The 18,572-nt window shown below is 39.3% G+C and overlaps 1 protein-coding gene across 6 annotated transcripts in view; it reads right to left on the bottom strand.

Moving 5' to 3' along the window:
- Positions 1-11,595: 11,595 nt before the first annotated feature.
- The window catches only part of ATP2B3 (ATPase plasma membrane Ca2+ transporting 3), a 443,364-nt gene continuing 436,387 nt past the window's right edge, over positions 11,596-18,572 (bottom strand). For 4 of the 6 annotated variants that reach the window (XM_073590911.1, XM_073590905.1, XM_073590907.1 and 1 more), the window contains one exon: positions 11,596-14,749. In XM_073590911.1, coding sequence (XP_073447012.1) covers positions 14,429-14,749 — 321 coding nt within the window. In that variant the 3' untranslated portion in view covers positions 11,596-14,428. The remainder of the gene's footprint in view (positions 14,750-18,572) is intronic. The other 2 variants (XM_073590908.1, XM_073590910.1) reach the window with 1 other exon arrangement.

Genomic DNA, 18,572 nt, shown 5'->3' with positions numbered 1-18,572 from the left:
TCGGCTCAGTTGAGAGCTCCTGGAAGCTTTTCTGCATTAAGCTCTCAGCAGTTTACTGTTAGCCACTCCCATCTCCTATATAATCTGGATCCTGGTTAGCACTCATTGTCATAGGTATCTTATGCTGCATGGCTGGAGGTTGTTGTTGGTTATTATTGGGGTATTCGGTTGGTGGATTTATCTGTGACTGTTTTGAGTGTGTGATCATTCTCTTTCTTCTACTACTTTGGTTATACTTGATCCTCCAATTGTACTGATCGCCCACTTTCTAGTATAATGTCCCCATTTCTGGTATAGCGTCCCCATCCTGGTATAATTTCTCCAATTCTGGTATATAATGCCCTCCATCCTGGTATATTGTCCCCATTCTGGTATAATATCCCCCATTTTGGTATATTGTCCTCCATCCTGGTATTATGTGCCAATTCTGATATATTGTCCACATCTTGATATACTGCACCCATTTGGGCATAATGTTTCCCATTCTGGTATAATGTCCCCCATCCTGGTATAAGATCTCCATTCTGGTATAATGCCCCCATTCTGGCATAATGTTTCACATCGTAGTAAAATTGGCCCATCCTGGTATCATGTCCCCATCCTGGTATAACTCCTGGGCCCCCCTGTTCTTCTCCGACACACTTTAAAAAGAAACAAACGATTCTACTCACCATCCTGTGCTCCCACAAGATGCGGAGTCCTCTTCTGTAGCCGCCGCAGGACCTGGCAGCTGACTTCAGTGTGCTGGATAATGTAGATGGTTAGCGGTTAGCACTCGGCCTAAGAGTTTGAGTTCGCGGTGCCAGTGAAAAGGAACGGATAGTCCCCAAATTGCATAGACAATATAGAGTCACTGCACACGCTGGTTATGCTTAATGTGAAATAAAATTATTGCTTGACGGTGAGGAAGCGACATCTATCGACGTTTCGGCCACATCGGCCTTTATCACAAAAGTCGCCCTTTAAATTGAATGTAGGGTCTGTTTTCACCAAATCGATAATGTCACTGCTAGGCATAAATGAATTGATAGCATATTCAAAGTTGCCGATAATCCTGTTCCTTGAGGAGGTGGTGGACTGGTAAATATGCCAGAGAGTTATTGGTAAAGGATGGAATCTCCAGCGCTGGACTTCAGTTAAAAATACATCATTTATTGTAAATTCTTAAAATCGAACAGAAAAAGTGTGGATAAGGACATACAGGCAGATGGGGTCTCTGGTGGTCTCCAACCAACGCGTTTCGACCTAGAGGGTCTTACTCATGGTTCACACTAGACCAATACTGACGACTACAAATAGTACAAAAACTAGTAAATCACAGGTGTTGGACAAAAGAATTAATGAAAATAGGGAGTATCCCTACCAGTTAACTCTTGCAAACACTCAGCCTAATGTGGAGCTGAAACAAAAACTAGTCGGAAAAAAAAAAAACAAAAAAACAAAACCTAATAAAAAGATATCATAAGAATATAATAACAATCACAAAAATTATCAGAATAACCAGAATTGAATAGGACTAAGTAGAATGTAAATATACAGAAGAAAATATCAATCTAATTGCAATATTAAATCAAGTCGTTTGTTCAGACCTGATGGTACTCTTGTATTTAATTTAAAAATCCAAAAGGATTCACGATTTAATAATTTTCTCCTGAAATCACCTCCCCTAGTAGATCTATAGACTTTCTCTATTGCTATAATTTTGAGACTATCAGTTTTACCTCCATGAACAGTTTTACAATGATAAGAAACTGCTGAAATATTATAATTGCTACTAGTAGCTTCTGACAAGTGTTTCCTAATTCTCTTTTTAAGAGGTCCTATTGTGCAGCCTACATATTGTAGGTTACAAAAAACGCATTCAATAACATATATTACTCCTTCTGAATTACAATTGATGTGAGACTGAATAGGGTATGATATGCCAGTAACACTAGAAGTGAATCTGCTGGTTTTAACCACATAGTTGCAGACTTTACAGGGATGATGTCCACATTTGGAAAAGCCTTTATATGACAACCAAGTATTATTTTTAGTTCTCCTATTACTGATAAAAAGACTGGGGGATAAGATATCGCTCAAAGCAGGAGCTTTCCTGGCTATGTATCGTATCTGGGTATTGTCCAGAATTTGACCAAGTTTATTATCATTGTGTAAAATAGGTAAGTATTTTTTGACAATGTCCGTTATCTTATTGAATTGTGGACTGTACATGGTAGAAAAACTAACTATAGGACGGTCATAATTATTACAGGGGGCCCGTGTGCGATTCTTTTTCTTGCTAGCAGTAACTCCAGTGTGTACAAGGCTCAAAGGAGATTCATTCAGCAGGGTGTGTCTATCGATCCTGCTGACAATATTATCAGCTTTCCTTAGCATCCAATTAGCATATCCTCTGTCCTTAAGTCTAGAGAGGGTTTTGTTTGATTCTTTAGCAAATGTTATAGGTGAGCTGCAATTTCTTTTTAACCTAATTAATTCTCCCACTGGAATGTTTTTAACCACATGCTTGGGGTGACAAGAATAAGCTTGTAAAATTGAATTTGTATCTGTGGGTTTTCTGAAAGGAAAAACGCAGACCTTTTGGCTGTCAGGATTCACAGACAAAGTCACATCCAGATAACTGATAGAAAAATCCGACACTGTAAATGTAAATGAAAGATTAAAATCATTCATATTAATATAGCTAATGAAATCACTAATCCCTGAGATGTCTCCCTTCCAAATCAAAATCAGGTCATCTATAAAGCGGCCATATAGTTGTATATTTTGTGAAAAGGGATTATTGTTACATAAGATATATTTCTCTTCCCAAACAGCTACTGTAATATTAGCTAAAGCTGGGGAACATTTACCCCCCATACTTACTCCTTGTTTTTGTAAGAAAAAAATTCCATCAAATGAAAAATAATTATGTGAGAGAAGAAAGGAAACTGCATCCACAATGAAGGATTGAATTTCTATCACATATGTGCTATATTTGTCCAAAAAGAATGTGAGACTAGAGATAATCACATTATGTGGTATGGACGGGTATAAACCCACCACATCACAGGTAATCCATGAATATTCTGGTGACCAATGATAATCATCCAAGGCAGAGATTAACATTTTGGTGTCTCTGATATATCCTGGAAGATCAATGACCAAAGGTTGTAGGTAATGATCAACCCACTCTGCCAATTTCTCTGAAAAAGACCCTATCCCCGAAATTATAGTTCTAAAGGGGGGGGGGAACAAATCCTTGTGGATTTTAGGAAACGCATGATAAATGGGAATCACAGGGTTCTTGATATTAACATAATCATAAATTTTCTGTGTTATGGCCCCTGTGACTAAACCATCGTTTAATAATTTTGACAAATCACACTGAAATTTAGACGTGGGATCACTAGAAATCTTGGAATAGGTAGCAGAATCATTCAAAATGCGCAGATTTTCTGAATAATACAGGCCAGCATTAAGCACGACTACTCCACCCCCTTTATCTGCCTGTCTCACCAGAATGTCAGCATTATCTTTTAACTCTTTCATAGCTGCTCTCTCTTGTGCTGTTAAATTGTCATATGTCATTTCTGTTATTTTATCAAGCTCCACTAAATCTTTCTCTATTAGTTCTTGGAATATATCTAGAATAGCAGGTCTGGACTGAACTGGATAAAACCCTGGATTGGGCATTTTAAAGAGATCATTTAAAGTCCTATTTTTTGGTAAGGAATGTGATTGTAAGTCTCTAAGAGTGGAATAGCCTATAAGATCTTTAAAAGAAAAATTTCCATAGGGAAAAATTAACTCAGGAATGTTTGTAGATCCAGACAGTGACAAGGTCTCTGAAGAGGTGGACTGGTAGTCAAAATGACATTTCAAAGTTAAATTTCTGGCAAACTTATTCACATCTAGAAGAGTCTGATAAATATCAAATTTGTTGACTGGACTAAATCCCAAGCCTTTGCTCAAGAGAGTCATATGAGCTTCTGATAGGATATAGCTTGAAAGATTTATTACAGGGCATGTTGATATCTCCTCCGGTTTCTGAAGTGGTAGTTTCTTTTTATGTTTCCTCCCCGCTCTTCTCCGTCGTTTTTTGATCTCCTTACGATAATTCCATCACTACGGATATCCTCAGAATGATTAGTGTTGAAGGAAGCATCTAAGAACTCTTCTGACGTATTCAGATTAGAACTGGAAGACGCTGTTGAATCATGAGACCTGGTGAAGCTGACCCTGCGATCTCTATGGTGAAAGCCTGAAAAACCATGCTGATATCGTTTTTTACCTTCTTGAAAAGGACGGCTTTTCTTCCAGGAATAGACCTGGTTCAATTCAAAGTCGCGTTTGTCTCTTGTGAATTTACTGCGTTTTATATCTGCAATATATTCTTCCAGTTTGGAAAGATTTTTTTCCATTCTTGAATTAAATTTGTCAAAGTCTTTCACATTATTGTGTTTGTTCAGAGAAGTCTGCATCTTAGTGATCTCTTCTTTAACACAAGTCATCTCCAGTTCCTCATATTTAATAATCAACTCCATTAATTTGAAAGAACTTTGTGTAAGAATCTGCTCCCACTCTAATCTGAAAGTGTCTGAGTAGATGAAGGTAGGTCTTTTATTCAGTCTCAATCCCCTAGGGATAAATTTTTTCGTCAGATAAGATTTTAGAGAGGTCATGTCCCACCATAATCTGGTTTCCTTATTTTTCCGATTTTCCAGTTTATTAAAAAGGTTTTCTAAAGACTCTACCTGAGAGACCCCACTGCTCACATTAGTAACATCATCTGTAGAGTCAAAAATGGCTGCAAAGATATGCTGCCTATTTCTGTCCAAATCCATGTCCATAGAATTAGTGTTTACAAGCGTCCACAACAATTATAGAGTAAGGGAGCAGGACTAGATCATAAATATAATTATAGAAGGATAGGGAAAATGAAGGGAGGTCAGCTCACCAGTCTCGGTTGCGATCCATAATCCTCCTGCGCACGGAGATCTACTAGGGGAGGTGATTTCAGGAGAAAATTATTAAATCGTGAATCCTTTTGGATTTTTAAATTAAATACAAGAGTACCATCAGGTCTGAACAAACGACTTGATTTAATATTGCAATTAGATTGATATTTTCTTCTGTATATTTACATTCTACTTAGTCCTATTCAATTCTGGTTATTCTGATAATTTTTGTGATTGTTATTATATTCTTATGATATCTTTTTATTAGGTTTTTTTTTTTTTTTTTTCCGACTAGTTTTTGTTTCAGCTCCACATTAGGCTGAGTGTTTGCAAGAGTTAACTGGTAGGGATACTCCCTATTTTCATTAATTCTTTTGTCCAACACCTGTGATTTACTAGTTTTTGTACTATTTGTAGTCGTCAGTATTGGTCTAGTGTGAACCATGAGTAAGACCCTCTAGGTCGAAACGCGTTGGTTGGAGACCACCAGAGACCCCATCTGCCTGTATGTCCTTATCCACACTTTTTCTGTTCGATTTTAAGAATTTACAATAAATGATGTATTTTTAACTGAAGTCCAGCGCTGGAGATTCCATCCTTTATTTTGCTTCAGTCAACACCCCTGATCAAGGTGACTCCGTGCGCAGGAGGATTATGGATCGCAACCGAGACTGGTGAGCTGACCTCCCTTCATTTTCCCTATCCTTCTATAATTATATTTATGATCTAGTCCTGCTCCCTTACTCTATAATTGTTGTGGACGCTTGTAAACACTAATTCTATGGACATGGATTTGGACAGAAATAGGCAGCATATCTTTGCAGCCATTTTTGACTCTACAGATGATGTTACTAATGTGAGCAGTGGGGTCTCTCAGGTAGAGTCTTTAGAAAACCTTTTTAATAAACTGGAAAATCGGAAAAATAAGGAAACCAGATTATGGTGGGACATGACCTCTCTAAAATCTTATCTGACGAAAAAATTTATCCCTAGGGGATTGAGACTGAATAAAAGACCTACCTTCATCTACTCAGACATTTTCAGATTAGAGTGGGAGCAGATTCTTACACAAAGTTCTTTCAAATTAATGGAGTTGATTATTAAATATGAGGAACTGGAGATGACTTGTGTTAAAGAAGAGATCACTAAGATGCAGACTTCTCTGAACAAACACAATAATGTGAAAGACTTTGACAAATTTAATTCAAGAATGGAAAAAAATCTTTCCAAACTGGAAGAATATATTGCAGATATAAAACGCAGTAAATTCACAAGAGACAAACGCGACTTTGAATTGAACCAGGTCTATTCCTGGAAGAAAAGCCGTCCTTTTCAAGAAGGTAAAAAACGATATCAGCATGGTTTTTCAGGCTTTCACCATAGAGATCGCAGGGTCAGCTTCACCAGGTCTCATGATTCAACAGCGTCTTCCAGTTCTAATCTGAATACGTCAGAAGAGTTCTTAGATGCTTCCTTCAACACTAATCATTCTGAGGATATCCGTAGTGATGGAATTATCGTAAGGAGATCAAAAAACGACGGAGAAGAGCGGGGAGGAAACATAAAAAGAAACTACCACTTCAGAAACCGGAGGAGATATCAACATGCCCTGTAATAAATCTTTCAAGCTATATCCTATCAGAAGCTCATATGACTCTCTTGAGCAAAGGCTTGGGATTTAGTCCAGTCAACAAATTTGATATTTATCAGACTCTTCTAGATGTGAATAAGTTTGCCAGAAATTTAACTTTGAAATGTCATTTTGACTACCAGTCCACCTCTTCAGAGACCTTGTCACTGTCTGGATCTACAAATATTCCTGAGTTAATTTTTCCCTATGGAAATTTTTCTTTTAAAGATCTTATAGGCTATTCCACTCTTAGAGACTTACAATCACATTCCTTACCAAAAAATAGGACTTTAAATGATCTCTTTAAAATGCCCAATCCAGGGTTTTATCCAGTTCAGTCCAGACCTGCTATTCTAGATATATTCCAAGAACTAATAGAGAAAGATTTAGTGGAGCTTGATAAAATAACAGAAATGACATATGACAATTTAACAGCACAAGAGAGAGCAGCTATGAAAGAGTTAAAAGATAATGCTGACATTCTGGTGAGACAGGCAGATAAAGGGGGTGGAGTAGTCGTGCTTAATGCTGGCCTGTATTATTCAGAAAATCTGCGCATTTTGAATGATTCTGCTACCTATTCCAAGATTTCTAGTGATCCCACGTCTAAATTTCAGTGTGATTTGTCAAAATTATTAAACGATGGTTTAGTCACAGGGGCCATAACACAGAAAATTTATGATTATGTTAATATCAAGAACCCTGTGATTCCCATTTATCATGCGTTTCCTAAAATCCACAAGGATTTGTTCCCCCCCCCCCTTTAGAACTATAATTTCGGGGATAGGGTCTTTTTCAGAGAAATTGGCAGAGTGGGTTGATCATTACCTACAACCTTTGGTCATTGATCTTCCAGGATATATCAGAGACACCAAAATGTTAATCTCTGCCTTGGATGATTATCATTGGTCACCAGAATATTCATGGATTACCTGTGATGTGGTGGGTTTATACCTGTCCATACCACATAATGTGATTATCTCTAGTCTCACATTCTTTTTGGACAAATATAGCACATATGTGATAGAAATTCAATCCTTCATTGTGGATGCAGTTTCCTTTCTTCTCTCACATAATTATTTTTCATTTGATGGAATTTTTTTCTTACAAAAACAAGGAGTAAGTATGGGGGGTAAATGTTCCCCAGCTTTAGCTAATATTACAGTAGCTGTTTGGGAAGAGAAATATATCTTATGTAACAATAATCCCTTTTCACAAAATATACAACTATATGGCCGCTTTATAGATGACCTGATTTTGATTTGGAAGGGAGACATCTCAGGGATTAGTGATTTCATTAGCTATATTAATATGAATGATTTTAATCTTTCATTCACATTTACAGTGTCGGATTTTTCTATCAGTTATCTGGATGTGACTTTGTCTGTGAATCCTGACAGCCAAAAGGTCTGCGTTTTTCCTTTCAGAAAACCCACAGATACAAATTCAATTTTACAAGCTTATTCTTGTCACCCCAAGCATGTGGTTAAAAACATTCCAGTGGGAGAATTAATTAGGTTAAAAAGAAATTGCAGCTCACCTATAACATTTGCTAAAGAATCAAACAAAACCCTCTCTAGACTTAAGGACAGAGGATATGCTAATTGGATGCTAAGGAAAGCTGATAATATTGTCAGCAGGATCGATAGACACACCCTGCTGAATGAATCTCCTTTGAGCCTTGTACACACTGGAGTTACTGCTAGCAAGAAAAAGAATCGCACACGGGCCCCCTGTAATAATTATGACCGTCCTATAGTTAGTTTTTCTACCATGTACAGTCCACAATTCAATAAGATAACGGACATTGTCAAAAAATACTTACCTATTTTACACAATGATAATAAACTTGGTCAAATTCTGGACAATACCCAGATACGATACATAGCCAGGAAAGCTCCTGCTTTGAGCGATATCTTATCCCCCAGTCTTTTTATCAGTAATAGGAGAACTAAAAATAATACTTGGTTGTCATATAAAGGCTTTTCCAAATGTGGACATCATCCCTGTAAAGTCTGCAACTATGTGGTTAAAACCAGCAGATTCACTTCTAGTGTTACTGGCATATCATACCCTATTCAGTCTCACATCAATTGTAATTCAGAAGGAGTAATATATGTTATTGAATGCGTTTTTTGTAACCTACAATATGTAGGCTGCACAATAGGACCTCTTAAAAAGAGAATTAGGAAACACTTGTCAGAAGCTACTAGTAGCAATTATAATATTTCAGCAGTTTCTTATCATTGTAAAACTGTTCATGGAGGTAAAACTGATAGCCTCAAAATTATAGCAATAGAGAAAGTCTATAGATCTACTAGGGGAGGTGATTTCAGGAGAAAATTATTAAATCGTGAATCCTTTTGGATTTTTAAATTAAATACAAGAGTACCATTAGGTCTGAACAAACGACTTGATTTAATATTGCAATTAGATTGATATTTTCTTCTGTATATTTACATTCTACTTAGTCCTATTCAATTCTGGTTATTCTGATAATTTTTGTGATTGTTATTATATTCTTATGATATCTTTTTATTAGGTTTTGTTTTTTTTTTTTTTTTTTTCCGACTAGTTTTTGTTTCAGCTCCACATTAGGCTGAGTGTTTGCAAGAGTTAACTGGTAGGGATACTCCCTATTTTCATTAATTCTTTTGTCCAACACCTGTGATTTACTAGTTTTTGTACTATTTGTAGTCGTCAGTATTGGTCTAGTGTGAACCATGAGTAAGACCCTCTAGGTCGAAACGCGTTGGTTGGAGACCACCAGAGACCCCATCTGCCTGTATGTCCTTATCCACACTTTTTCTGTTCGATTTTAAGAATTTACAATAAATGATGTATTTTTAACTGAAGTCCAGCGCTGGAGATTCCATCCTTTATTTTGCTTCAGTCAACACCCCTGATCAAGGTGACTCCGTGCGCAGGAGGATTATGGATCGCAACCGAGACTGGTGAGCTGACCTCCCTTCATTTTCCCTATCCTTCTATAATTAGAGAGTTATTGGTGGCGCAGTGGGTGAAGTATGCACAGTGGTGCCAAAGCAGTGCATCTATTACCATGTAGTCCTGTTCTGTTGTCCCCCATGAAAACTTTTGGATAAATGGACAACTGAGTGTTACCAGTTAGAGGCGAATCTGTACACAGTCTGACACCAACAGCACTGACTGGACAGTGTCAGATTAGGAAGGGACACACCCTTAACTGATAAAAAAACATGGCTGCCTGCTTTCAAAAATAGCGCCATCTTTGTCCACATGTGATGCATATTATTGAAGCTCAGTCTCATCCCCTTGAAACGGGTTGAGCTGCCATACCAGAAATAACCTAGTGACAAGTGTGGCGCAGATTCCGGGAAGTATGTAGTTATGTTTTCGGAATCCTGTGCAACCCTTTTGTTAGCTTACCACAGTGTTGTTGGGATAAGAAAGGACACCCAGGCTGTGACAAGTTGAAGCCAGATACTAAAAGAGTATCCCAATTTTCTGCTGTACATTGTAGAGAACCATTTCAAAGTAATTCATGACTTAAATGGTCACTTACCTTCAAACAATATTAATTCATTTTATCGATATTAATATAATGCATGATATACCCCCATAACATCACTCTAACGTGACGGCCACTCATCTTCCTTCTGTCCACTGCTTGTTGTCAAGTATCCATTTATAGTAGCAGAGACCCTACCATGGTCTACAGGAAGTGGGTGAGGATCTCTGTCTCTTTACAGGAAGTGGGAGTGGGTCTTTGTTTCTTTACAGGAAGTGGGAGTGGGTCTTTGTTTCTTTACAGGAAGTGGGAGTGGGTCTTTGTCTTTTCACAGGAAGTAGGAGTGGGTCTGTCTCTTTACAGGAAGTAAGAGTGGGTCTTTGTTTCTTTACATGAAGTGGGAGTGGGTATCTGTCTCTTTACATGAAGTGGGAGTGGGTATCTGTCTCTTTACACGAACTGGGAGTGGGTATCTGTCTCTTTACAGGAAGTAGGAATGGGTCTTTGTCTTTTCACAGGAAGTAGGAGTGGGTCTTTGTTTCTTTACATGAAGTGGGAGTGGGTCTTTGTCTTTTCACAGGAAGTGGGAGTGGGTCTGTCTCTTTACAGGAAGTAAGAGTGGGTCTGTCTCTTTACATGAAGTGAGAGTGGGTATCTGTCTCTTTACATGAAGTGGGAGTGGGTATCTGTCTCTTTACACGAACTGGGAGTGGATCTTTGTCTCTTTACAGGAAGTAGGAATGGGTCTTTGTCTTTCTACAGGAAGTGAGCAGATCTTTATTTCTCTACGGAAAGTGGGGGCAAGACATTGTTTTTTACAGGAATTGGTAGCAGGACTTGGCCTCTCTAAGGAAGCAAAAGTGGGTCTTTGCCTCTCTACATGAAATGGGGGCAGGTGCTTGTCTCTACAGGAAGTGGGGCGAGTCTTCCTTTCTAAAGGAAGTGGGGATAAGTTTTCGTCTCTATACAGCAAATAGGGAAAAGATTAGGTCGCTCTACAGGAAGTGGGGGTGGGTCTAAGTCTGTAGGAAGTGGGTTTGAGTCTTTATTCTCTACAGGAAGTGAGAGCAGGTCTTTGTCTCTCTATAAGAAGTAATCTTTGTGTGCAGGGAACTGTCAAATTGAATACAAGAATACCAGAGAGGTAAGTTTTCAGTACAGGGTATACAAGCCACTGGAAAATAGAAAGTGCAATGTGTGTTGGGAAGTGAGGGGGAAAAAAAAGTTCTAGCACTTATAGGGCTGGTAGAATGCTAATGAATGACCCACTTTAAAACAGTGCATGTAAGGTTACAGAGCACGAGAATAGGGACAGTTCTTGGACTTACAGTATTTGACTTGTATGTTCACCAAAAATAGTTTTATATGCGAGGGATGAGTGCAAGGGCTGCTCTTTTCTTGCAAGTTTTGTGTGACATGAGGTGTGACCTATAAAAAGGCGGAGTCCAGTATGCTAGACCATGTAGATCCAGTAATGGCTGAGCATCGTTACTCAAAAATATAACACAGAACAAAACACACATAATCAGAACTGAGCTTGTAGAATAGTTTCATATTTTTTTTTATACAGACAAAGTTTTTGCCTATTTAAATTTGAAATTCCAATACAGACTTGTATATACTATACAGGGTTTTGTTCTTTCATATATAACTTTTTTGTTTTATAACAGGCAGGTAAAATTTTAACATTGTGTAGCAATTTAAACAAAATCAGCCATTCAATACAGTATTATGCTTCAGGGAGGCCTCCCAATATGAGTTTTTAAGCTCCGCCCTGAAAAATGTACAAGCATTTCTTTATAAAAAAAAAACGAAATAAAGAAAAAAAAATAGGAAAAAATAAAAGAAGACGGCATGGACATATTGCACTGCTCCCAAGCCCAACCTACCTCCCCACCCCATAAAATAATAAGCAAAGCACGCTTACATTTGGCAGATTTATACAGCAGTAGTGGCTTTTATTATATTTTTTTTTTGCATTTTTTTTCTTTTTTTGGTTTTTAAATATATAATTCTTTGTATCCTTTGTTCTATCAATATATCTACAATATATAATGAAAAGAAGCCTGCAAATGAACAGTTAGTTATTACACATTTTATCATCTTCAAATTAAAACACCACTTTCTTTTTTTATTTATATTTTTAAATATTGTCACACTCATATGCTGAAAGAAACAAAGTTGCATCTTTTTGACTTATTTTTTTTGCTTTTTATTTTTTTTTTCATTTTTTTTCATTTATTTTTTATTTTTTAAGCAGCTACTTCGTTTGCAGTCTTTCAACATAAAGAAATGGCTTAAACCATCTAGAGCTGGTAGTTCTGAGTGTCACTACAATGGGTTATTACACAGATGTTTTATTTCTGAAAATGAACAAAAAATAAAATTCTAAAATGACCCTGTTGTGATTTTTATTTTTTATGATGCTTAAATAGGGGCTGTGGAACTATAGAAACGGGCTCTTTAATCACCTTGCAGTATCCGTGCAACTGTGACGTAAATGCCTCGTTTTTTGTTTCGACACCCTTCGAAGCGCTGTAAAACCAAAGCAGGAGATTCAATGGGATTTCCATGGCTTATATTTAATGAAAGTTTTTTTTTTTTCTTGAAAAAGTTCTAGGCGACATCCCCCCCAAAAAAAACAAAAACAAAGGGGCTGGCGGCGTCACCTTATTTTGGCTAGCTTGCAAGTTCTTTTCCATTGGAAAGCTCAGAACAGTCCACTTTTTGACTGTGAGATTCCGGTATACAAGGCAGGCCAATATTCTCCATTTCTTCTCCGGTCGGCATACAAATTTACATTCTCCTCTGCGCTCCATCAGCACTTTTTCACATTTTCATTGTAAATTTTTGAGGATTTTTGAAATATTTTATTTTTTTACTTTATAAATTTCAACAAAAATACACAAAAAAAAAATTTTTTTTTTTCAACAATTTTTTAATGCATAGAAGTGGCTCCTAAGGTGGGAATCTGATATTTTCATGTTATACGACGGGTGAACAATTGTCATGTATGTACTCTCTTAGCAAATCATTGCAAGTTACTCATGCAGAAAATTAGGACTGAGCAGCACAAGATGGGCTACAGGTTTGTAAATGGAGGAAGGGGAAGAATATGCATTCTCAAAGCAAAGAGGTACAAAGGGGAAAAAAAATGTCATGATTAATTTTGTTCCTAAAAAATCGAGTAGCAGAGAGCTTAGAATCCATGCAGTATAACTGTACGTTATAATATACGCCTAATACTTTCTGATATCCGTTCTGCTATTCAGTATTATTTCGTTTTAGCTAGTTCATGCTATTTAAAAAAAAACAAAAAAACGAATACACAAAAACATCCCTTTCTGCAGATCTAAATGACATTTTTTTTAAATTTTTTTTATTTGTATTAATTTAATCAGATGGTAACTTTTTGGGGTTCTGCCATTTATATATTGTATACAGTTAAGCTTTTGCAGAATGTAGCATTAGGCTATATAGATATATATATATTTTTTTAAATTTTTCGTAAAGAGTGCTCCCCCCTTTGATTGGATTTGGCAACTATAATCAGTTCTCAAAAAGGTTGTCCACTTTTTGTTTTTTGGGGGATTATACGGACTAGTCTGTAGGAGAACCCAGAAACCAGATGTTCTATTTTTCTGCAGTGTCCCCGCAGGATAAATAAAGTATTACATAGAACGCATTAAAATCAATAGGCTGTCCGCAGAATGGATGGTCAAGCCAGGTCCTCCTGAAAGAGAGAGACTTTTTTTGTAGCAGTTCTTCCTCCTTGGCCGTTAGATGAGGGTCCTGAATATTAAGACTCTCCTAATCCCCCTTAATTAAATCTGAATTCCATAATAGGGTACTAGTAAGTGTAATGTGCAATGTGACTATAAAATGGCCTCTTTGAATAAGAAAATAATCAATGGTTGAACACTATATAATGAGTTGAGCTTTTCCCGAAAGCTCTAGCTCCTTGCCACTATATTTACACATCTCTTAATGGGCCAGCATAAAGGTTTTTTTTTGCTTTTTTTTAAATTATTTATGGCCGTTTCTAACAGAAAGGGCAAGACATGATTTCAACTTGGTGGGAAAACCAACTAAGTGATGACTTCTTAATTTTCTTTGAAGGCTTTTTTTGAGATGTTGATCCTTACTGCCGATTACCATGGATTCTTCTGAATGCCCCCAGTTATTTTTTTTCCTTGCATGTAAGAATATGTACAAGGGCTCATAATATATTTTGGTCTTCATAAACCTTGGTGTTGTTGTAGAATCTTATACATTTCAGCTTTTTGAGCTGTAAATGTTGACTTTGCCGACAGTTCTTGTCATTCTCTTGTTTTTTTTTTCTCCGAAGAGTAGTTTGGTATTTTGTTAGAGAGAAGTCTCCACACTGTGCAACGGACTTTCGGGGTTGGAAGAAGCAGCCGACTTGCTAGTGTCTGTGGTCAGGTAGATGCCACTATCAATGGCATTGTTGTTCTTGTTGGGAGATGGGGGTGGAATGGACCACAGCACCCTGCCCGGAGGTTCCTCGCTATCTTCCGCATCGGTATCGTCAATAAGGGGGATGTTATGGATGTAATCATTGATAATAAACTCAGGGGTAGTCATGAAATTGTGAATGGAGGTCTTGGATTCAGGTTTCTCTAGGCCTTCATAGAGGGAGCTACGGAATGCTTTCACCACCCGGATCTATAAGGATTGATTAGGAGGAGGCAAAGGTGGAAAAACCCAATGATAAATTGGGAGTAATGGAATGGAAGGGGAGATAAAATGAAGGGGGGAAGAAAAGAGAAAAAGAATTTAAAAAAATTATATTTAGCATACAATATTTTTCGGAATCTCAATCCACATTAATTTTGATGATATGTCCATGGATGGAGATCATCCTGAAATATGGCTATATAAGATTTTGGGGGGATTTCACATTGATAGTTCAATCAATATACGCCATCAGTGTATAATCAATAGGGGGCTAACAATCAGCAGAACACAAAGGCCATGCTGCTTCAGTTTCTTTCCTACAGTACAGGACACTGTGATGTCTATATTAACTGCCCAACTTGGTCATCTAAGTGGCCATTGTACTTTCCGACCATACACCATGCTTTGGCCGATCGTACGTCCGACAGACATCTCAGTAGATTCTCTCATATACAGGAGGGTTCGTTCGGCCAAATGCTCCGGTGTTTTCGATCAGAAAGACAAGTCTGCAATGGCTTATCTCCAGGAGAAGAAAGTAATCGGCAGTATAAAATCAGACATGCCTGATTGACATTTTCTCTGATGATCATTTGTCCGTAGCCTACCTGCCTGCATACACATTAGACTGCTGTCTGAACACATCGATATCGGCGGGTTTAGCCGACATTAGTCTAATGTGTATAGAGATCTTCACTTCTTATCCACAATCTCTTGTCAAATGTATTTAGTCTGTAGCAACTGGGGCATTGAATCGGATATTAGGAAATGATGACGAGTCTTTAACTCTCTTCTTCTGTTCTCCTTACTGCCTAGCTTTTTTACACACTGTAACAAAGTCACTGGTAAAGTGCTCTGGAGTGGAGATATGTTTCACTGTGCTTAATGGCGTCAGGCACGTAAAACCCAGAGATTTTCCTCCAGCACATTAAGTACGGTGAAGGGTTAACAGCTAGTATGTATAATGGGCTGGGTTTTTGTGGACAACCCTACAGCGGGTGGGAGGTTGTCCACCTTATCTCTACCCCAGGGTGTGGGTCTGGGGCTTAAGTAGCTGGCCTCTAGAGGCAGTAGTAGTTCAGTGTCTGGAGAGGAACACTCCAGAGAAGTGGTTGTGCTGGAACCAACTTGAATCATGTACGTTCTGCTAACGGTGAGTGGGAGGAACCCTGCTACCAGAAGGACTGTGCTTTGTGCTACCATTTTGTTTTGTTTTCCTGTTTTGCCTAGAGGGCTGTGTTTGTTTTACTTCACCTTGGTTTATGCCACATTTAATAAACCAAAAGAAGTTCTTAAAGAGACAGTGTTCTGTGGTGTTAAAAGTACAGGCAGCGTTCCCAGTTAACACGTGGGACAGCTACAATAGGTATTGCATGTCCTGGGTGAAGGAGTCCACAAGCCAGCATACGACATCAGGCAAAATGGAGGACCTGCTCAAACATCTGGTACAAGCGCAGCATCAGCAGCAATTACAGCAGCAACAGCTGGCGCAACAGGAGACAAGTAAGCTGCTTATACAACAGATGCAACAGCAGCACAAGCAGCAGATTGAGGTGCTCTTAACGGCGGTTTGTGGAAGGCCAGCAGCCCCTCCCCAAGTCCAGGTGATGACACATATGTTCGGAACATGGTAAGAGGAGCAATGCAAAAACATGACCCCGGGTGATGATGCAAAAGCATTTTTGTCTGTGTTTGAACAAGTAGCAGAGCGTGAGAGGCTACTGCCAGAGCAGTGGGTGGAGGTGCTGGCCCCCTATCTAACTGGCGACCCCCAAAAGTCTTATGATTTGGCATTACAGGATGCGTGGGAATATGCCAAATTCAAAACTGAAATTTTGGTACTCGTGGGAGTGACTATGTCGGTCAGAGCACAAAGGGTTCACCACTGGACATATTATGGGGACAAACCGCCTTGATCCCAGATGTTTGATTTACTGCATCTTGTGCAAAAATGGTTGCAGCCGGAATCTTCCACTCCAGCCCAGATGGTCAAGCTTGTTTTAATGGACAGATTTGTTTACTCCCTTCCTAGGCCGGTGCAGACCTGGGTTGCCCAGGAAGATGCCCGTAATGCGGATAAACTGGTGGGCCTAGTGAAACGGTTCCAGGTGGTTGAGAAGTCCCTAAGAAAGCCAGGGGGTGGTGCCTCCTCATACTGGAGTACCCAGCAGAAACTCCAAAAGAGGGCTAATAGAGCCACCACTGGGAGGAGTCCCAGATCCCAAAGGTTCACTGAGGGACTGTCAAGGGCTGTTGGTAAGGACTTGCTCTGCTGGAGATCTATATGTCTGGGACATATAGCTGCCTGTTGTCCTTTGTCCTCTGAAAAGATGGACTGCAACCTAGGGAGGCGGTGCTCGTACTATGCCTATGCCACCTGCAGTATGGACTATCATCCCACTGAGGGGCCGCAGGCATGCCCCCATGTCAATAAACAGGGTGCTGGTGTCAGGATTCTTGGACTCTGGGAGCTTGGTGACCATGGTAAGGGCCACACTCCCCGACCACTTGATCCCAGGAACACGTGGGTGTCCGATGTATCCATGGGGACTCCAAGGACTACCCCATTGCCAGACTGTCGATAAAAACGAGCCGGGGTACTGAGTCCCATGAGGTCGGGGTAGTCAAAGACTTAGTAAACCCTGTGATAATCATGCGGGACTTCAGCCTGTTCTGGGACTTGTGGAGAAAGGCAGGGATACCTAGTGACGCAGGCAGCAGCAAGCTCAACCGTGATGAAACCCCATCGCAGTCGGAGGTTGATGAGTTCCCTTTATGTGTCCTGGCTGGTGACCAGTGAGGCCGAGATTCCTGAACTGTGGGTTTCTGAGGGAATTTTGGGGACTGCTCAAATGCAGGATCTTACCCTAGAAGGGGCATTTGAAAATGTGTCTGTGATAAATGGGGTTGCCCAAGATCTGGGGGCCGACACCCAGTTCCCATACTCTGCAGTTAATGAGGAGTTTCTATATCAGTTTACTAAACAACGAGGGGAATAATTAGAGCATCTGTTAGTCCCGGGACCCTATAAACATAGGGTACTAGATCTGACCCATTCTCATGTCTTGGGGGGGGGGGGCATCTAGGCGTAGATAAAACCCAAGAGCAATTCCTTCAGAGTTTTCACCGGCCTGAGTCTCACAGGGACATTGTTAATTTGTGCCGATCCTGCCCAACCTGTCGGCTAACTGCTCCTTTATCTCACTTTGCAGTCCTCTTTTTCCCTATTTCCTTTACCAATTATAGAGGTTTCCTTTGACTGGATTGCCATGGACCAAGTAAGTCCACCAGAGGCCAACACTACATCTTGGTAATCATGGACTATGTGACACGTTACCCTGAGGCAGTACCACTGAGGAACTCCTCAGCCAGGAGTATAGCCCGAGAGCTAGTCCATATTTTCTACTGGATGGGCCACATTGCATAATGGAGAGGTGGGCTTTCGGTGGAGGGTAAGCCATTGGACAATGTCAGGAGCAATGCATTGTTGAGTGAGAGGAAAGGAAGTTCCAGCTCCTATAGTGCTGACAGAATGTTGTTTAAGGTTTGGAACCAGAGCATGAGAATCTGGGCATTTCCTGTATATATTGGACTGGGATGTGCAGCAAAAGTAGATTTTAACTGGTTGAGGAGATGAGGGAAGAATGGCCATGCTATTCTATAAGGTTAGTGTGGACAGGTATGGTTTAATGTGAACAGTCTGAGTTGCAGTACCAGAACCCCACATGTATAGTTTCATAGTGTTAATGTTGAAAGAAGGCACAAGTCCATTGAGTTCAACCTATAACGTGATATTTGAATCCAGAAGAAGTCA

This window comes from Dendrobates tinctorius, unplaced genomic scaffold (assembly GCF_039654945.1).
Source record: "Dendrobates tinctorius isolate UK_male_01 unplaced genomic scaffold, ASM3965494v1 ptg000120l, whole genome shotgun sequence".
NCBI lineage: Eukaryota > Metazoa > Chordata > Amphibia > Anura > Dendrobatidae > Dendrobates > Dendrobates tinctorius.
Note: the sequence above shows the minus strand (reverse complement) of the source record. Positions and strands in the feature narration are given on the sequence as shown.